Source organism: Siphateles boraxobius, unplaced genomic scaffold (assembly GCF_051911475.1).
Source record: "Siphateles boraxobius isolate OS27281-9 unplaced genomic scaffold, OSU_SipBor_1 13, whole genome shotgun sequence".
In the NCBI taxonomy this organism is placed as follows: Eukaryota; Metazoa; Chordata; class Actinopteri; order Cypriniformes; family Leuciscidae; genus Siphateles; species Siphateles boraxobius.
Window position 1 is genome coordinate 15807741 of NW_027508733.1, and position 22335 is coordinate 15830075.

The window sequence follows — 22335 nt, forward strand, 5'->3', positions numbered from 1 at the left end:
ATACCATAACTATAATGATAAAGATGTGGAACGATATCGTTGGGATCACTTTCAGAAAGATTTTTTTCCCAGCTGTCAAACGATAAAACACTGACAGCCAATCGGAATCCACTCAAATTTAAAGGGCACGCGCATTTAAAATGGAAAACGACATTGTGGAGAAGTTAATCGCCGAGGTCCAGAAGAATCAAAAAGCAATCGACTGTACCCTTTGAATAAATGGTGAGAAGAATTAACGATTAGATCATTATGCAGGCTAGCAAATACTGTAACAAAATTACCTCAGGTATCCAGCGCTAGTTTTGACGACATTGTATTGCTTCCTTTGAGGTTGCAGTGAAAAAGACGTTGGATATAAAGGTGTTGATTAGGCGTTGTTTTTATTCCACTATTGACTTTGTCAGCTAAATTCACTGTTAGATTAGATCGATTACACTAGACTAGCTAGATTCACTATTTAGATGCACTCGAAACATAGTATCCTGAGGACATCTGCTGGTAAAAAACAAGTAAATGCAACAATCTGATATTGATTCATTCAAAAGTATGAATACAATTAGTCTTCAAAAGACGACACCTCTGTAATCAGAGTGACGGATTCTCCCAACTCCTCTCGTCTTTTAAGGATATCGTGTACCCAAAGCGCCTGTTTTTCTTTTGATGTTTTTGTGTAACGTAAAACAGCAGCAGGTCATTCTTTTTCGCTACTTTGAAACCGCCAGGCGTGCTTAGAATAAAAAGACCGTTATCGTTCGTTGGTGTGAACGCGAATATAGTTATCGTTATTGGTGTGAACAGGCCTTAACTGAAAAAAAACACAACGGAGGCTAACTGAAAAACCAAAGCTAACTGGAAACAAAGAAGGCTAAATTAAATTGTTAATTTTTAATAACAGATATTACTGTGACAACTACATTAGCGCTAATGTTTAATTAGTGATGGTGACTAATTAACATAATTACAGAAGTGTTACTCACTATAGTGCCGAGTCATTAAGTTCATACTCGTATCCGCGCACTGCTGCCGACCGCACCCCCTGATCCGCCCACAAACAGCAGAGGGCGTGGCTTATGAACGGGAACAGCATCTGGTCTTCGTCAAAACAACGGCCACACGAGAGAACGGAGTGAGCGTGGACCTGGAGAAATATCATAAACATGGATAAATACAACATTTGATAGTCACATTTTTCAAGAACTTTTCTCAATTTTAAGAACTTGTATGTTTTTGAGCGCAAACAATCAAACATCTAAAGCTTAGCATGCTGTTAACATGTTAATTAAAGCACTGTTGTTAAAATATCAAAACTAGCCATCTAGATTAGTCAGTTTTTGCATGACTAGCCAACCCTTTGTGATCTTTATCTAGTTGGGGGTTGGATAAGTAAGGAAATTTAAGGTTAGGGATTGGAGCAAAGTTTTATAAGCATAACACATAACATTTTAACAACTAGAACAAAGTGTGACCCAACACATGCGCGTCTTTAGCACTGTTACTAAAGAACAATTGGCCTGATTTGTCTAATTACAGTATGGTGCTCATCACATGACCTGATGAAGCCGACCCAACACCACGGTCATGTTTCATAATCAAAGCAGACGACCCTCATTGTGCCGTTGGGTGCGTCCGGAAAAAGATAACTGTTTGAGACACACGTCTGGAACACACCGGAACCGAGGGAGGATTCTAATAACACGCCACTGAATGACTGTCAGGTTAGTTTGGACTGTATGTTTGCGTTCACATCCCTAGCTCTGAAAAGATGCTGCCACCTAGTGGACCATGTAAGTACTGCAAACAATAAAACAGAAACAATGTTTCTTTACAGGGAGTCTAAATAGCTGCTTAACTGGGGAACTGACATCTAAATGGAAAAACATACATGTATATGCACACATAAAAATATTCTCCCACAGTATAATGGAAAGAGTCGAGCGAAAAACCTTGTTCTTGCTGTTGGCGAGGTTGATTCGAAGGACCCCCATTCCATGGAGGACAAACTTCATAGAGGTCAGGAGGTTATCCAACACCGCAGGCTGGAACAGTAGATATATGAAAATAATTGATGATTTATATTAGAAGTAAGAACAAAACATGATATTCATATTCTTAGCATATTCATTTTATTATGAGTTCTTTCTCTTGAGATTTGCAGGCGACTTCAAACGCAAATAACTTCCAAAAATGAAAGCATTACCCAAGAACCTTTTCACTGATCTGTGACAGAAACAAGTCGCGTTGTGTGTGCATCTAACCAAACACATCCACTTCCTGTCACTGGGACATTTCCTGAATTAATTTCCGCTCAATTAATTTCTGCCCTTATTGTCTCACGTCCACCTGAGTGACAGGAAATGGCCATTATTGCCGACAGAAACCGTTGCGTGACGATCTAACGCTCGGCTGCAACTCAATGCGATTGTGCAGTTATGAATCATGGAATGTTGATCATTCCTTTTGGTCAAAACAATTCACAGAGATGGGAATGATTTGTACAGTTTTTGGATCACCATAATTTCTTTCTCATATTCACAAAATGGCATGGCAGTCATTAACTTTTTTACTTACATATTGCAACATAATTACTGTATGAGTGAAATAGGACGTTCAAAGTGTAAAAAAACAATGGAGGACTATAAAAAATATACACAATAATAAATAAATGCATATATAAGATGCATATTTATATGTAACTACATAAGATAACTATAATCATTATTTATTTATACTGAATTTAATTAAATATTTCAATATTTTAATTATATAATTTGTTTTTAATAGTGATATTTTAATAGTATTTGTTGTGCACACAACCAATATTAAAATATTAGTAATTAAAACATACATTTTGTATCATTTATTTATTATAACATTAGAATTATTTAAAATTGGTTTTATTATTTTAATATTTATACACAAATACAACAAAAATAATATTAGATATATACACATAAAATAATATTAAAATTAGTTAATAAAACAATTAGATAATTATGATATTTATTTATATAAAAAATACATTTACAAAATACAAATACATATATATAATACTGTTCTTTATTGATATGAAGGATTGTGCACAGTATGACCAGAAGTGTCTTTTAAGAAGGGAAATAAGATAAATTATGATTTCATTTTAACTTTGAAAAAACATTTAACACTACACAAAATCAGTCCACACGTGTGTGCCACTCAAAGCCTTTCTCTTTTCACACTTTCAACCCTGTCCACTCGTGTTGTGCTCTAATGCTTTCCCTTTTACCGCCCCTAACTCTCTGGCCAAAGCAAATGCATTCCTGCCCTTTATTGAACAGTTTTTGTTTGCTGGACCATAGATCAGAGGCGCAGAGCATTCCTGGGAAGAGTGAACGCCGAAAAGCCTTTCTGTGTTCATGAAGGGGGAGTGGAAGTTTTGTGGTTTGGATATATGATGCACTTATATTGATTTCCGGTTGTTGAAAACACACACAAAAAAGTGCACTAGAGCGAAGCAAAAGATAAAGTTCAGGAGTGAATCACACACTTCAATACTATGAAACTATTCTTGTGGAAAAGGATAAGTGCAAAACATCTTACCAGGAGTGTGTGTGTGTGGAGTTCAGGTATTCCCTATGTTATAGGGACATATTTTTTGGTCCCCATGAGGAAAGCAGCTTATAAATCAAATTATATGATGTTTTTTGAAAATGTAAAAATGCAGAAACTTTTCTGAGATGGGTAGGTTTAGGGTTAGGGAATAAAATGTACAGTTTTACAGTTTAAAAATCATTATGTCTGTGGAAAGTCCCCATAAAACATGGAAACCATCAATTTTAGGATGCCATTTTTATCACAATACATTTTACTATATGCAATAAGAGCTTACATAATCTTTAAAACAAAGATTTCCTTGAAACAAAGGTGACCTAGTTTGGATTGGGTAAGTAAATGATTATAGAATGTTAAACTATTCTCAGAATTCTACAATCCACTATTTATTTTCAAGAATCTACACAACTTTTGAGTTCTACAACTTTCAGACAACACAGAACAAAATTCTAGATCTCTGGTCATGTAAAATCCTGAAGAGGTTATGACTTCCTAAAATTCCAGGCAAGTCATGAGCAAGTCAAAGTACACCACATTCTACAATAACTACATTTGGGTCAAGCCCAAATTCAAGACCACCAACAACGGCACTCCAAAGTCTCATATTACTTCTTGATGTCACGTTTGGAACAGGAGAATTTACCACTTCATCAAAGAAACAGAGTCAGAGGGAGGTGAAGGAAATTAAAGCATGAAACCCAGCTGCGAGTTGTGTGAAGTCTTGCCATAAAAAGGGTCACCAGATACGCAACACTAATAGCTCTATTGTGTGTATATGTGTGAACATCTGATGTACATGTAATCTTTATTAACTTTGACAATATATACACTACCGTTCAAAAGATTGGAGTCATTAATATAAAAAAATATTTTAAAAAATTATACACACACATATTGTGAAATGTTATTACCATTTTAAGTTTTTTTTAAACAAAGTATTTTTTTTAACAAATAAATGCAGCCTTGATGGGCAGAAGAGAAATATTTTACCAACCCCAAGCTTTTGAATGGTTGTGTTGATTTAGTTAAAATTAACATAAAATTGCATTCACAACATATTTTAAGGCAGGTCTAGGGTGAGAAACACAAAAAGAGGAAACGGGAAAGACAACTTGACTAGGGGAGACCTCAGTGTGGTTCAAAACCGCAGTGACAGTTTAGTATAAGAGTTGAAGAAAGAACGGATTAAGAAAAAGACACTCCTGTGACATTCAGGTCAGGACAAGTCCCAGTTCTTACCTGTAACACGTCACATTTTCACTTTCATTTATGATTCACACACACCACAGGCCACCACACCCTTCCCTGGCCTCTCTCTGACAGTCAACAGCCCGCCCTTGCGCGACACTATGTCCAAGTCAACCAAGGCCAGTCTGATTACAGACTGTGCCCGTGTCTACAAGCTTGTGTACAATGTGAAACTAGCCATAATTATGGGTAGGTACAAATGAATACATGTGTGCAAAAGCATGACCCTTTATGCAACCATCCAACAAAAACTGGTGAAGCACAAAATGGACTTTTGAACATTATACAGAAGCCTGTGACTGGCCACATACATTTTAAGAGAAAAACACAGGAATGGGAGAGGTCAGCATAACAAAAAAATTACAGATTGGCTTTTAAAAATGAAGCTGTTCATTTGGTCTACATCAAACTTTGCTGGGCCAAATACAGAGCCTTGAGGTATCCCGAACTCAAGACGTGACTCAAACTAGGCTCGTCTACATTTACTGCAAAATATGGCTATTGTATGACATCCTTTAGCTTAAGGGTGATGTTTATTTTGTATCTAGGACAATGGGAGAAGTTGGGCTAATGCGATTATGGGTACTTACTGTTTTATTCTTCCATTTCTTCAAACAGATCTAAACCGCTGTTGGGTTCATTCATTAATTACAATGGTGCAAAATACAAACATTGTTATTCCAGTCAGAGTTTTATACCACAGTGACTGACCACGAACTATGCAGTGACATAGCTAGTCGAACATTAATCAGATCTAGAGATCTCCATTGGGTCACATACTTTACACTTTATGTCATTCAGTTCAATGCCTACCGTACTTTACAGAACTAATGAATGTTATAAGAAATAACTATCAATAACTATAAATTTTGCCACATTAATAAGGGATTTAGATTTTTTTTTTTGAAAAAAATGTATGTCTAGATGTTAGTAAAAACCTGCCTTTTCACATACAGACAACGTAAGATAAAATGTTTGAGAAATTACCTGCTACATTACCGCCTCACAATAAGTAGGACAATGAATCAATCTCCAATTTTTCAACAAAAAAAGCCCAAGGAGTGATTTCAGTTTAGAGTTCACATGAAATCCTATCCGCATAAATGGCAACAGCTAAAGTGTTATTATATGAAAGAATAGACAGAATAAACTATCTAGTTAAAAATATATGTAATTACTGTATATAGATAAATATAATTTTTTAATATCAAATTGAATATACTTAAAAGTATGTTTCACTTAAAAATAATCATACATATGTATATCATTTTATATTGTATGTGCTATTTTTACATAGCATAATTTTAATTTTTTTTTTTTTATAAAGGGCCAAGCTTTTGACTGTGCATTTTATTTCTGTTGGATGACACTGTACAATATTACATCACTCTACCCAAATTCCAACACTTTTTGTTTTGTTTAAAGATAATGGAAGTCATGCTGGGAAAGACAGCACGGACGATCCCATCCCAAAAAGGGCGTGTGTTGGGGTGAGTGTTTATTTAAAGGGTTTGCACATGGTTTTCCATTGTTTGATGGTCAATGTTGTCATATCAGCTGACAAAGGCCAATAAAACCGCATCACACAACAAAAATCTGCCACTAACAAAACTTACTTTTTTCTAGCAAGCAACTATAGTCCTCACCACAGTTTGTTATTATGCTAATACGTTGTGAGACTCATCCCCCTGCCACTAAAAATCAACATAAACAAAGACTAGGTGGTTGCTTGTTGACAAGTCAAATAGTTAACCATCCTGACCAATCCCTTTGCATTTGCCTAGAAATAATGGGTGGTTATTGGGGTTTTAAAGTACTCCCTGAGGCTCTTCAAAACCTAATTGGCACATTCTCAGCACATCAATCTAGTTCAAGCTGACCGATAAGTGTTGCTAACACAAACAGACCCTGAGGGAATGTTTAATGAAGAGAACATAGTACACAAAGTCTGTTTAAAGCTACAATATGTACGATTTTTGTAATAAAATATCCAAAAATCACTTGCACAGTGTGATATATTCCCTGCAGTTGTGTACTTACAATATCCCAAAAGTTCCCAAATATTTTTAATTTCAGAGAAATTCCAATTTTAAATAATGGCTCGTCCATGTTCACTTGTCGCCTATCGATGAAGTAATATCCGTGTTATCCCTGGTTTCCGCTCGTACTGCCATAATAACCATGGCGACAGACTTGGACAACTGCGTTATGTCTAGAGGCATGCTGTTGTTCCGATCAAACATTATGGACCATGGCAAACAGACTTTGGGACAAAAGGAGAACTAAAATGAGGATCAATATCAGCGTGGCATTTTCGAGATGCCGAGAGCTCCACGTTCATTTGTGACAAACTTCGACTTGACAGAGCTCTTACATGTACTTTATTAGACAGATGAGCAAATGTACATAAGACTAATCAATGTTGAACATGAGGAAATGTTAGAATATGATCTGTATGTTATTCTAATGTTGATCTAGCTTACTGCTAGTCTCATACAGCCAACAAACTAACACAGAATAACATTATAACTTTCAACACACTCAAATGCAGTTTAGTGTGATAAAGTAGACTAAGTGAAACAGCGCTGTGTTACCTCACAAGTTTCATTCGCCTCATAAACTGACCTGTGTGAGTATTAATTCAGCACTTGCGGGTAGTTCGGTAGAATGAAATGTCCATATATCCGCGGGACTCGCATGTGGTGCTGATATCGGTCTCTCATTAGCAATTGCGCCCTGCTTCATACCACAGTCATGTTAAAAACACCAATGTAATCACTCATCCATAAACATTATTAGATTCATCAGCATGACGAAGTTCCATAATTCCGCTTATGCATCATCAACCTAAACCTTTGTTATTGTAAGATGTTAGCGACCCCTAGCGGCAAAAAAAAAATTCATATTGTAGTTTTAAGTCAAGCTAGCACACATGCGGATCTGCACCTGGCACTTCACAGGAGATACAATGGACAATTCGTTGATCAGCTGATTTATAAAGCAACTAGAGAAAGATCTGACTAGAAACATGTGCACTTATGCTCAGTTAGCTTGATAAACATCACCGCACAAATATTGGATGGACAAATTCCAGAATTCCAAAGGAACAAAGCTGCTTTTACTAAATGCGAAGTAATGAAATACTGTGGCGAGTTTCAGTAAGGTAGCATTCTCTCAAAGACTAGCTAAGAAAAAAAAGTTTTCTGTGCATTCGACAGTCAGTGTGAACTTTCTCTAAAGTCAACAAACTCCCAGTACACCTCTTTAACCTGTCACTCACAAGCTAAAAGATGTCATACAGCAGCCTAAATTTGCAGTAAATTCAGACGAGTCGTGTTTAAATAACGTTTTGCATTCAGGGTACCTTCAAGGCTCTGTATTCGGCCCAGCAAAGTTTGATCTATATAAAATAAAAAGTCTTTATTTTTGCAAGCTGAACTGTAATGTCTATATATACCCATTAAATAGCCTTTTGAAGCCTAACACTAATGTTTTTTTTTCTAATTTCCATTGAATTTTAGACAAAGAATAACAATATGATCATATATACATGATACATCATGATATAAAGTTAATGCCATTCATACTACCAACCCCTAGCCTAGGGGATTGAATAACAACTATTGTTGTTCACAAAGATGACTTTTAGCCCCAAAATGACATCAGTTTTAGCGATACCAGGGCTGATGAGCATGTTGAGACCACAGCTGGCTGCGATTTACGATGAATGAGCCAATCAGTGTCCACTCTGTTTCCAAGGCGATACGGCATACTAAGACCGCAGGTTAGTCTAGGACCCAGTGTGTGGCTTCATATTGTTACCATGATAACAATTGTGAGTGACAGGTCAAAAAATGTATGCAAAGAGATGGTTGAGTTTAGAGGTAGTGTCCGCTGGCTGCTAAACAGATTAAACGGATAGGAAACGTATATATTATAGGGACAAATTTCAAAGAAAATGTGCACGGAAGTTGACAATTTAACTGTTTTTAACTTCACTTTTTAGCATCATGTTTACATGCGTTTCCATCCCCCTTTGCTTTTTCTCTTCCTAACAGAACAAAAAAAAATGCTGAGGCAAGATCCAGTCTTCCGTTCAACTGAGGTCTTGTTTCACAGTCAGACCAGTGACCCCTTAAACTTTTAATAATCCCCAAACACACACGGAGGCTTGATTTCCCAGATGGCAGAGGAAGTGCAGAGAAAACTGACAAAATAAACCCTTTTACAATGGTGGGAATACAGTGTGTGGAAACAACAAAACATAAAACAAAAATTACTTACCTTAAAACTGGTTAGTTCTTGTTTGGTGAATCCATGACTGTGGATAATCTTCATCTGTTTGACCAATGTACTTTTCCCACTTTCAGCAGCACCTACATCAAATAATGGACTATAAAATTACTAAATAGACATTTATTTATTAACTGAAACATTACATGAACAGTCCTACAGGATTACATGGATTAGGTGTCTTGTTCAATGGTACAAACATGATAGTTCATGAATAAACCCTCTCTGAAGTTCGAACTAACAACCTTTTTCGGTTACTAGCCTAGATGTTTAGTTTGAGCCTACAGCATTTTAGATAAGAGCCCAGATCTGAGGTTTGAACACACATCTATTCAGTTACAGTACCTGACCAGATTTCCTAGAGTTAGAACCTACAATCTGTCCATTTAAACTCTTATCTGGGGTTTAAACATATAAACTTGAAGATTTCAGCCCAGAACTCTGGTGCAAAACTCAATGTTTAATTTACAGCACAGAATCAGATCCAAGCTTCAATCAACATTCATTCAGCTTCAACCCATACCTGAGGTTTGACCTGTGCGATTTTCTGCACAGATCTAATGTTTCAACCAACTACCTTTTACCTTCTGTGGTTTAAACCTACAACATTTTAGATATCAAATAAAATTGGAGGTTCAAACCCACAACAGTTTAGACAGATCTGAAATTTCAATCTACAACCTGCCAAGATCTAGTTTTTTGTTGTTGTGGTTGTTTTTTAACACAGAACATGTCAGTTTTAAATGAGATTTGCTATATAAACCAATAAACTTCCAATTGCAATCTCATATTTGTTGCTTAAACTCATAAATTCGCAGTTGCCAACCCAGACCTGAAGTTCAAACCCACAACTGTTTAGTAAACTAGTAGCCTACAATACCCAAAATTACATGTCTAACATTCAAGTAGGCCCATGTAAACATCAAAATCCCTGTTATTTTAACTAAAAAGCAATGGGCAGATGAGCAAACATAAGGTTGAGAGCTGTGTTACCCAGCATGAGGATCTTCACCACGTTCATCTCTCTCTTGGCATACTCGTACAGATCTCTGTCTATCTGCGAGCTGTGGATCTTCGCCTTCTTTCCCTCCTCTGTCACCTCTGAGCCCAGACACAGACCCATATCCAGAGCTCATGTCTTTCCCAAAGAGCTAAAGATCCAGCAGAAATCCCAAGACCACGGATGGAATCGAAGAGGAACGTTTAAAGTCGCGTAAAAACATCCCGGCGAGATACCGCGCGCTATCCAAAGTCCCGGTTAACGCGTAAATTACACTAAAGTCAATTCCGCGTGTTTTTTGAGAAATCTAACTCTGCTGTATAAGGAGAGACAGACTTTGACAGACACTGTCCGACAGGAAGAAAGAGGGAAAAAAGTTTCAAAATCGTCTGTTCCCGGTTAGTTTCGTCAGACTGAGCGCTCGTGCGGGATCATTGTGAGAGCTCAACACTGACGCCGCGCAAACTCTCCTAATCCTCAACACAACACTACCTGTTCATTGCGGGTCAGCTAAATGGTGTGTGTCGTCTAGGCTACAGTGTCTATTTTTGCTTTTTTGGGGGGTGTCCGCGTTCTTTAGGAAGGAAGTGACGTGATGTTTGTGTAACTTTGTTACCTGAGATGGGTTTCGTCCAACTCACGAGTTGTGCGAAAAAGCTGGCAGTCCCTGAAATCCATATAGGCATACAATTAAATGTAATTTAATTAGATAAAGTAATACATTAATTAATTATTAATAGGACGTTATCAAATAAAATGAAGTAAAAAAGGAAATTATTTAAAAACATTAAAAGTAACAAACAATTAAAACCAAAAATGTATAAAGTGGCTAAAATATAGCCTATATAATCAATTAAATACATTATGAAATTTTAAATAAAATATAAGGGTTAATTAAATATACTAAATATCGTTTATTGATCTAATATACAACAAAGATAAAACATGTAATTATTCAAAAAACTAATACATGTTGTATCAAGTATCAACTTAAATATTTAGAATAAAACTCTGATTAAATGCTATAGCGAGTATTAGTAATTGATCGCAGTTGGGATCTCAAATAAATCTCAAAATTAAGAGGAAAAATAACATTTACAATCTTAAACACTTCAGTGATTTCTTAATAGTTTAATGTTTTTACACAATTTAACCTAACCTGTAAAATTAAGTGCATTATGATTTTACATCACGTTGTGTTTATGTACAAAAATAACATACATTTATTAATAAATATTCATTAGAAAAACAAAACATTCAAAACTATTTGTCTTCTCTAAAAATTGAACAGATGCCACTGTTGATACATTGAAGCATTTTTTGATGCTTTTTTATTGTGAAAATAATTGTTTTGATGATTTACAGGTTATGATGGGATGAGATCCAATAAATTAAAGATTGTCTGAAGACAATAACACGCCATCAACATTCAGCATCTAACGGTACACACAGAATTGGTCAGTTAACATTTCTGCTCACATCTGTAACGAAGAGACTTTAAATTAGTGCTTTTTCACAGCAATTCACTGTAAATGTACAGAATTTTTTAAAAACAATGTGCTTTGAAATGAAAAAAAAAACTGCACAAAGATAAAGAATATTTATGTCGCACATTAAAATGAATGAAAGTGTGACAATAAACGATCAATTAATTTTGTATATCACAGCGTCCTGACATCTAAGAATCACCTGAGGTCGGAGAGTCTTTGGTTGTGATTTTGATCACTTCACAACAATTAAAGGTATGAGAAAGAAATTAAAAACAGTAAGTGTGACAGTACAAATGCCAGATACAGTATGTGACTGTGAACCATATATAAAACGATATTTGACAAAACTTCAGTTCTGATTTTTTTTCACAACACACGCATCAAATTTCTAGTTATGATGAGACGGGTAAAACTACAACAGCACCACTAGATTAAAAGATACCGGGGTAAAGCCTGTCAAACATACCCAGATCACATTTTACCAATACCCACACACACACACATTAGGACCATTAAGAAGATTGCTAAAGATTATTTTGATAAGAACTTTGCCAATTTTTGGCAATTTTTCCATTAGCCAAAATCTCATTACCCCAAATATAGAAATATATATAGTATAGTATATAGTAAAGTATTTATACATGGTAGTACATCCTTAATTTACACTACATTTGTGTACAAATGTACAGCATTATATATATATATATATATATATATATGAGAATCAATACTGAAAATAATGTGCAAAAAAATTTAAAACATTTTTTTCCAGATGTATTGAATCCATGAATATATATGGAAATTATAAAAATAATGTCACAATGCAAAATTTTTTTAATAATCTTAAAACAGGCATTGTTTTTTATGCAAAAATATATTTTGATTTTGGGGTAAATGTGATCTGGATATGTTTCCATGAGATTTACCCGAATAAAACCCAATTAGTCTTAAGCCCAATTTATACTTCTGCGTCGAACTTACGCCGTAGCTACGCCGTAGGCTGTGCGTAGCGCGCGTACCCTGATGTGCACGTTCCTTCACAAAGAATTTCTTTGCTCATCTACAGATACGAGATTTACCACGAGTAGGATCACCAATAAAAAAATAAAAAGACAATCTTCCCATAACCCTCATAAAATGACGCAAAATTATTTGCCGAACGTTTCTCAGTGTTCCTCCCATTCAGAGAGAACGTTTTTCAACCCATTTAATATGTAGCCTACCATTAAAACTCATCGCACGCAACAAAGTGTAGTCGTACAACATATAAAAACAAGTCGGTGTTCCACCACGTTCATTAAAATGTTCGTAAATCGAGGTGTTTTATAACAGTCCAGGGGCAATTTTCGTTCTACGTCGAAGCCCTTGATTTGTTCGGTTTGGATAGTTCGGTTAATTCTTCGGGACAGCCGCCTCGGTCTTCACCGAATCATCTTTGTGCTTCAAAGCCTCGATCATGGCCATCTCTTTCGCTTCCTTCTTCTGGTTCCTGGCCTCAAACTGCAATCTACAGGACAAAAAGGGAGATTTGGCCATTTGCATATGTTCGCAAACACTTTAAGCGAGCGACGTTTTCACATTTTGCTCGTATTATTTTTCACACCTGTTCTCTATGATTCTCTGCACGATGTCGTCAGTGGTCAGGTTGCTGCCGCTGTCTAAGATGCGGAAAATACCTCTCTTCTTCGGCTCCTGAGAAGAGAGAAACAGGTTAGAAACAGTATTCATAGAGGAGAAGATAATTCAGAGATTATGAATGTTAGAGGACTTTACTCACATCGTAAGGGTCTGTATCGTCGCTGTCGGGAAACACTTCTGTCTTCCCATGACACACCAGATCCACCTACAGCCAGACACACACACACAGTCAGCTCGAGATAAATGAAGGCAGATCCTGCTGTGTATAATGTTGAGATACCGAGACACTTTCAGATGATACGATAATTATCAGATATATAAATCATAACAGTTCAAAAAAAGTGTTAAAATTGAAACATAATTAAAACTGGTTAAAGTCAGGTATTAAAATAAAAACAGAAAGATTAGTTTAGTTAAAAAGATTAAAAGTTCAGAGCTTTGGAAATTTGGTACTGATGATAATGTGAAAAAAGGAAACGTATAAACTGAAAAACAACATGTATGCTTGATACATTTAAAAAAAAAGTAGAGCATTACAAGTATATCTAAAATTTCAAAATGTAAAAACAAAAAGATGGATATAAATTTTGACATGGAATAAATATGGAAAAAAGGAATGGTGATATAATGGAATAATGGAAAGTCTTAGAAACTGAAGAAAAAAATTCTGCTTAAAACGTAAAAAAAAAATGATGACTAGAGCATTATGGTTTTATCTAAACTTTAAAAATTATAATTAAAATGTATTAAAGTCAGGTTTCAAAATATTTTAATGTGGAAAAGAAAAGATAGATATAAGTTTAGTGCTTTAGTGCTGAAAAATATTGAAAAAAAGAATTAAATTTTTATTAAAATAAGCAGATAATAACGGATATTCATTTTTCCATATTTTTTTCAATTTTTTTGTATCAAATTTCTATGTATATCGAACAATTTAATAAAATATAAGAAATGTTTCACTAGTGTATATATATATGTATATATATATGGTATACACACATACATATTTTATGATATGCACCAATATAAAAATGCATATTAAAATTCTTTAGTATATGTAGGTTAATTTGCTATGCAGAAAACAGCCAATAAATCGATAAGGTCACCAATATATTTTGCACCCTTTGTAATTATTTGGAAAAATGTCCCAAGCTCTCTGTTGAGTCCTCTAAAGTTAAACTATAATGCTCGGTTGAACTGTCTGAGTGTCTCTGGTTAAAGAGGCGAGCAGTGAATCTCTAGATTGTTCCCGGAGAACAACAACACAGAATTGCTGAAATAGTGGTCTGTCACTAAAGCCTCTGAGTTTGGCTACTGTCCCAGAACAGTACACAACAAACACAAACCTCATTCTCTTCACACTCAAAGCCTTTTAATGATATTTTGTGTCTGAAAGGGGCTTAAATAGTGTTATTGTGTCTGAAATGGGCTTAAATTGAAACTAGTTTCTTATTCACCACAACGAATGAACAATGTAAAGTTGCACTGCTTTAGTACTGTACCTTAAAGTGATCCAGGAGATCTTTTCCTACTGCGTACGGAGCCCCGATCACAACCTCTGACACATACTGAACACAAGAGAATCACAAGACCGTTATTCACAGCCTAAATGAACAAAACTATAAACTAAACTCGAAGTTCTACGGTAAATTCTTCTAGAACAGAAAGTTCTAAACTGTCTAGGTTCTACATTATTTAAGTTGTAACTGCTTTAGGTTCTACTTTCTAGAAATTCTTCAGTTCAATATTTCAAGAACTTGGAGAACTCTGTAAATGTACAACTTAAAGAAATTAGAACTAAAGTTCTACACTGACTAGGTTCCACATTCTTTAAGTTGTAATTGCTTTAGGTTCTACTTTCTAATGGAGAATTTCTAGAAATTCTTGTAATGTCTTTAGGATTTAAGTTCTCAGAGTTCTCCAAGTTCTAACGTTCTACACTTCAACTTTAAATTCTTCCTTCTCTAACTTTTCGGGGGTTTTTACCTTTCAATTTTTCTGAGTTCTCCAAGCTCACAAATTTCTTTAGTTCTAAGTTCCAAAGTTCTACATTGTCTAGCTTCTACATTCTCTAACTTTTCATTTCTTTAGGTTTTAAGTTTTCAGGGTTCTCCAAATTCACAAAGCTCTCTAGTTCTAGTTTGCCAAGTTCTAACATAGGTTCTCCAGTTCTAAGTTCATCAAGTTCTACAGTTCTATTGTTCCTTTATAAGTCCCTGTGTAGTCAATAATTTTATCCCTTAAAACTCATCATTGATCACCAAAATGACATATTTAAATGTTTTTTTCCTGTGAAAATAATTCCTTCATGCCTTAAAATAACTTGAATGTAACTCTACACCCTTGCTTCATTTAGTATACGTGGATCTACGAATATGCAAATCAGACTACCTGATCCATTCAACTTTACTGTAGTAAACGCTACAAGATGGCAAGGAAATGGAAATACTGGTTTAATTCAGCCATATATGTTTGAACCGGAGACTGATTCAGAAGAAGAAGAGAAAGAGTGAATTATACTGGCACGTCTACATGTTGATGTATCAGAATGGTAATGCATTTTATGTATCGCCCTCTACAACGTCGGGCGCATAACTGTAATTATTATGATTAGCATTTGGCTTATCGAACAGCTAATAATGTGTTGCTAATGTTACACAAACCATGTTCACGTTCGCCATCTCAGTCTGCCTTCTAAAAATAAGCATCCTTAGAAATACTTTGAAAAACGTAGAACATCATTGGAAAAAGGCAAATAGTTCTTCATTACATCGTAATATACATAATTGACCCGCTATATTTACCTGATGGTTTGTCATAAAGTATATTAAAAACAACATTAAAAACTTGATTTTCACCGCAGGGGATTTTAAAGTTCAAAGTACTCAGTTCCTAAAATTGCCCAAATCAGCTGAACTACTAAAATCCTAAAGCCGAATGAAACCTCCCATCATCCACTGGGACAGTCTTCAGAAAGGAATGCACGTGTGGTTTGCATTGCTATCGCAGTGTGAGGGAGGTCTGAAAGCGACGTCATGCTTTAGCTATGCTGTTGTGTGCCTGATCCGTGAGAGTGTGTGTGCTGTGGATGAATAAGAGGGTTTGTGAATTAGGTTATGTTTGGATTAGCACACGGTGCGAGATTTTTAATGGCTATCTCAAAAACATGCACAACAAATTAACTGATATTTGTTCTGTTGACCTTGAGATGATTCTTAATGTTTCTGCCCAGTTTCTTCCCCCTACACTCTCTTTTTTTGGAATATCTCTCCCTCTCTCTAAACACAATGGCCCATTGTTCTTAAACAAGAGTGTCACGAATACAAAAACAATGTATTAAAACAGGAATGGAGGTGGTAAATTATGCACAATCGAGAGAACTGACTGGAGGAGTCAGTAATTTATGCAAACCAATAATTTATTAATGGGGGTGGTAAGTTATTCACTCCTTTATGCGAAATGCAAAGAAATTATTGGAGGAGACGTTAAATTATTCACTCACTCTGCAAGCCAGCACACTCAATGTTCTCTCATGAATATTCATGATGGGGTAGTTCTTCCCTTTGTAGCGGTTCACTTCCTACAAATCAATTATATGAACACACTTAATAAACATGACCATAACAATTACTAAACATTACATTTATTGCACATCACAACTGCTATATTTTACACATAATTTACAGACACAATTACAAACTGTCACTGCTAATGCTGAACTAGTACTAAGTAACCAAAAGCAATAAACAATTATAATTTTGTGTCATTTCTGGTTTATAGTAGTAATTACCACAGTTTTATTGTAGTAACCATAACTGTAAAGTTTATGGTATTCTGCATTTTAGGGAACATTCCACCCGATGCTACGTTCAAAACGATGTAAAACAGGTTTGTGAGCGATCCTGGTAGTAGAGAGATCTGTAAACTCTTGTAAAGTGGGTGTGCCTGTTAGTTTTTAATGTAACGCACCTGGTCAAAGTGCAGTCCGACAATGACGTAAGGTTTCTCTGCTTGTTTGTGAACAGTTTCGAGGAAATCCACATGACCGATGTCTATATGGGTCAGATAATCAAGGCCAATACACAAATAAAATATACAACCGGAGTTACCTTAAACGCTTTACCCAAATTCTGCTTAAAAACTTTCAACTGAACTTTTCCAACTTTCTGGATGTCTTCAGAAGGCAAGCATGGAGTGGCACGTGGATTTTAAAAGGATACGGAAAAGGTCGAAAGCTCCGGCCACATATATGATGGTGTCTCCTGGCTGCGGTTCTTTTCCTGAGGCGAACTGGATGATCTTCTGCGAAGTCTGCAGGAACTGAGAGACGCCAGTCCAAGGACTGTGCCCTTTAGGACCCTGAGGAGAACAGATAAACAAGAAAGTTTTGCATCTGCAAATGCCAAGTGATTCAAATTGACAGTGTATAGCCGCATATCCACCGCAGGAACTTTCCCCACTAAACTAAGGACTTTGGTGTGGTACTCGGTGTGTTTCGACCGCAGGAACCAGGGTCTAAATGACCTTCCGGGTAAAAAATGTACCCTCAGAAAGTCCCTTTTTTTTCAAAAGTTCAGGAACTTTCGGGGGTGGGACTTGGGCGCTTAACATGCTGATTGGTTCATGAGTTCATGCCGCATTTTGATTGAATGACTCCATGCAGCATTTCATTTCAACCCTCATTTTTCAAAACCTGTTGCAGTGCATGCAGTTCTACGTCACCAGACTAATTTACCTAATTTTCACGATACTTTAGACCGCGGTGGAAACGCAGAAAGCTTTTTTTTCTCAAACTGTTCCAGAACTACATAAGAACTACATAAGAGCAACCCATTAAAGTTTTCAAAGCAAAACTAAATTTTAAAATTAAAATAATAATGTGAAGACTTGATTTTTATCCATCAGGATTTGACTGGATTATGAATGATATGTGAGCTATGATAATATAAATGTACATTATTTATATGTTTCAGAGGTGGAAAAATTATGAAAACATTAAAAGAATTATACAATTATACATTATAACTGAGTATACGCAGATCTACTCACCTTCCCAAAGTTATCCGTGTGGAGCTGGTAGGCCGTGTTATCCTGAGAGAGAGGGGCGAATATGAATTAGGGACTGACAGAAAGACTTTACATAACGCTTAACAACACACATAAATAAATTATAAATTTTACGTACAATGTTACTGTGGTGCGCCTTTGTTAACAGGAGCATACGACCCACTAGGTCTGTCGTAGACACTCCCTGTGTGCGTTTACATTCCCTGTTGATGAAAACGACATTTTTGACAACCGTTACACCCATCCCTGGGTCAAAATTCAGTGGTGTGCCACAAGTGTATGTCTGAAGACCATTAGTCTTTACCTATATCGGCCCATTCTCTTCACCTCATCATAGGTATCCTTCCCGTCCACGGTCAATGTGATGTCATCTAGCAAAATACATGAAATTAGCTCAAATTCAATTCCATTTTGCTTACATTTCAACTATGTTGTGCTTTAAAGGGAGACATTTCACATCCAACAGGTTTTTCCTTCAATGTTAAAATCACTATGCGAGACACTTAAGGCCTGTTTCTCACCAAGGATGATAACTATAAAGTTTTAATAATTGTTCTAACTCTAAGTACAGAGACGTCCACATCACGACTATAAAGATAACGACAATTAATAAAAAAAAAAATTCCAGCTAATGACTGATAAACATTGACAGCCAATTAGAATTTATCCTGCTTCAAAGAGCAAAGAGCATTTAAAGTGGCAGATGACAAAACTAATAGTTTTCTTTATAGTTATTCTTGGTGTGAACAAGTCTTCAACCACTTAGATCATTTACTTGAATAAACTGCAAAAAACTTGTTGGTTTAGAAATAGTCATGATAATGATTAGCATACAAACATATGGCCATTTATGTTAATATTATGCCTATTCAGTAATTAGGGCCATTCTGATAAACGTCAACATGAACTACACCATGTTTTATGTGAGAAAAGTTTCAATCATAACATCATTTACAGTACATACAGAACTCTTAAAGGAACGTAACAAAAATAGGCTGGTCAATTCTAAGAATCAAAGAGGTCATCTTTGATTCTTAGAATTGAACAGCCTATTTTTGTTACGTTCCTTTAAGAGTTCTGTATGTACTGTAAAGAAATAATTATAAAAAATGAAATTATCAAAATTTTTAATGCAAAAGTATTTTTCAAGGAATAAAATTCCAGCTTCCAAAAGATATTAAAATGATTATGGATCACTAGAATGTGTGTCTAAATATCTAAAGGATCCCCTCACCTCCGTGCACACAGAAATCACAGTTGTACTTGTCCAGCGTCTCCAGCGTGGTGACATACGGCGCCCCTTCCACAATCTCATCCACCCACTTTATGGCCCGTATCATTTTATAACGCTCGGCCTGCGTGAAGACCGGAGGACCCTTGTGCTTGGCTATTTCCTCTGACCGTGAGATAGAAAATATCTGGTCATTTCCTCATATATTAGGGTATTACAGTGTTTATGTAAAGTACAAAGCATTGATCTGAAATATGAAGTGTGAAGCATACCGTCTGTATGTACTCCTACTACAAGATAATCTCCCATCGCTTTGGCCTGTCGTAATTGGTTAGAGTGACCGTAGTGCACCATGTCATAGCTGTGGAGACAGTTGTGGACTTTAAATACAGAGTTAATGAGGGTCAATAAAACATGACCCGCATTCAAAGACAGAGAAACAACAGGTGATGTAATAAACAGCTCTGCAAGCCAAATTATTAGAGTAACTAGAGACGGTGGGTTGTCTAACCAGGACGAGCCCTGTTCCCCCATTAATATCATTAGCAGGGCCGATGGGATTACATAGGAACATAATCTCCAATTCCATTTCCCATGATTCCTTGCCGGGCACCACATTTCACACTGGGTTATTTATAACATCAGCTTCATTTCATCACTCATAAACTCATATTTTTGATGAATATATCATCTTTAAATGTGAAGTGTGTCATTTCTGAGCCACAGTGTGGTGACAATATGGAATTGCAATAATTCAAATCAGGAAATTTTGTTTGCAATTGGATTTTATGAACCATTAGCTTAGGTATGAGAAGCATGTAATATCACTTCTATAACTTCTATCTGTTATATTTCTTAGAAATCACTTGACCAGAGCACTTTTGAACCTGCACCTGTTAATGTAGTATTATGTATATACTATTATAGTATTTTTTTGTATATTTTGAATTAGCTTTTTTATATGGTCTATTTTACATTTTAGAAATTTTGCAATGTGCTTTTGTCATTTTTATTAGTTTTTTTAAAATATAGCTTTAATTATTTAGTTTAAGTTTAAGTAGTTTTAAGTAATTTTAGTACTTCAACTTACTTATTTTAGTTATTTGGTAAAGGCAACATTTTTTAATTATTTTAATTTAAGTTTTCCTTCTAATATGTATTATTATTTTCAATAACCGAACAATTATGGTTGTTTTAGCTATCAATAACAACACTGTTGCACATACTAACCTGCTGCCAAAGGTAGTTAACCAAGTAACAAACCAATTATTCAATAAACAATATCAATTGATCATTTCTCATTACTACACTAACAAAAAGTACCATGGTATTATGTACTAGATTTTTGGACACGTAAATACAGATACAACAAACCAGTCAGGTCAACTTTATTTACATAACGCTTTATATCTAGTACAGATTGTTTCAAATAAGCTTTAACGGGATAAACAGGTAAATAATGATTCAATGATGCAAACAGTGTTCAATTATACTGTAAAGCAATTCAATGCAATGGGAAATATCATAGTACCTTGCCACCTGACACCACCATACTACGTACTATGTTTGTTTTCACATGCTCTGTGGTAATACTATGGTATTTTAAAATACAATGTAAAAACAATTAATTAACTATCATGGAAGAAAGGTACCAGGGTAATGGAATATTTTGGACATGGCATGTATTTTAGTACCACAGCATATTTCAAATTACCACAGTAATACAATGTGATACTATAACTGACAGCACCATGGTGCCGATAAGGAACTTTTTGATGGTAATTTAACAATACCATGGTAAACTCATCTCTGTGCTACTATAGATCTTCTTATGTTGAATTCTAACATTATAAGACACTGTAAAGATGCTGTAGAGACACATACGCACTTTGTGTTCATTACCGTATGAGTGTGTGATGTCACTCACCAGCCGTCACACCAGACCCGGATCACCCTCTTCCTCTTCTCCGGGCTGTGGCTGGAGGAGCTCGACTCTTCTCTGACCTCCTCCTCATCCGCATGGATTCCGTTCATGATCATGCTTTTAATGCGTATAAACACCCCGAACAGTCGTTAAAAACGACTGTTACACTCTGCGTTGAAATGAATGACACCGGCAAAGTCGCTACGCCCTTCCAGACGCCGAGAGAATGTGCGCAACGAAGATGACGCAACGGGCAAACACCGCGCCTCCTCACGATGCCCCGCCCCTCCGATTAGGAAGTGACGCCAGGCACAATGTGCAAAGATATGATAAACCATAAACTTAAACATATATATATATATATATATATATATATATATATATATATATATTTATTTGCTTATTATATATTTCACATACAATTTTTAGTTTTTGAGCGTAATTTAATTATCTAATATAATAAATAAATACATGTTTTTCTTAAATATTGGTCGAGCTTTCTTTCTATTTTAGTTTACAGAAAAAATCTGATCAGCTGCAAATAAATAAACATATATTTTTGGAATATTTGAACGTAATGTGTGATTTTTCACATTGGGATATTAGCCTATTAATAATACGAATAATACTTTCTACATTAAAGAATGGAAAAAAATAAATAAAATTATTGAAAATATTGAAATACATATTTAGCTAATTTCAGATATGTGACTATTATTTGATTAATGTTCAAAGTATTAAAAATATAAAAATTAATGAATATATAAATGTTTGAATAAACTGCACAAGATAGTATTTGCTTATATTATCCTGTTTCTGAAATTTACTAATTTTCAAAATTTATTTTTTTATATCT

General features: G+C 35.4%; 2 protein-coding genes across 2 annotated transcripts in view; both read right to left on the reverse strand.

The window, feature by feature from the left end:
* Positions 1–10694, reverse strand: part of gnav1 (guanine nucleotide binding protein (G protein) alpha v1) — a 29200-nt gene extending 18506 nt beyond the window's left edge. The window contains exons 1-4 of the mRNA XM_077226122.1: positions 10123–10694; positions 9121–9212; positions 1944–2036; positions 978–1138 (exon numbers count right to left, since the gene is read on the reverse strand). Coding sequence (XP_077082237.1) covers positions 978–1138; positions 1944–2036; positions 9121–9212; positions 10123–10252 — 476 coding nt within the window. The 5' untranslated portion in view covers positions 10253–10694. The remainder of the gene's footprint in view (positions 1–977; positions 1139–1943; positions 2037–9120; positions 9213–10122) is intronic.
* A 733-nt stretch (positions 10695–11427) lies between these two features.
* pcyt2 (phosphate cytidylyltransferase 2, ethanolamine) lies at positions 11428–21748 on the reverse strand. The gene is made up of 13 exons (XM_077226121.1): positions 21483–21748; positions 19828–19916; positions 19559–19720; positions 18629–18695; positions 18443–18527; positions 18307–18348; positions 17478–17616; positions 17227–17309; positions 16760–16837; positions 14760–14825; positions 13397–13462; positions 13223–13311; positions 11428–13126 (listed from the first exon to the last, which is right to left on the reverse strand). Exons 1-13 carry the CDS (start codon positions 21593–21595, stop codon positions 13012–13014), a joined length of 1194 nt encoding a protein of 397 aa, XP_077082236.1. The 5' UTR covers positions 21596–21748; the 3' UTR covers positions 11428–13011.
* Positions 21749–22335: the final 587 nt, after the last annotated feature.

Bases quoted from the DNA above. Each gene is read 5' to 3' on its own strand.
- pcyt2 (XM_077226121.1), bottom strand. From the start codon at position 21,595: ATGATCATGAACGGAATCCATGCGGATGAGGAGGAGGTCAGAGAAGAG. The intron at 18,696-19,558 runs GTGAGGGGATCC...GTATTTTGCTAG, and splicing joins TGATTTCTGTGTGCACGGAG to ATGACATCACATTGACCGTG. The intron at 14,826-16,759 runs GTGAGTGAATAA...TCTTGTGTTCAG, and splicing joins TGAGTGTGCTGGCTTGCAGA to TATGTGTCAGAGGTTGTGAT.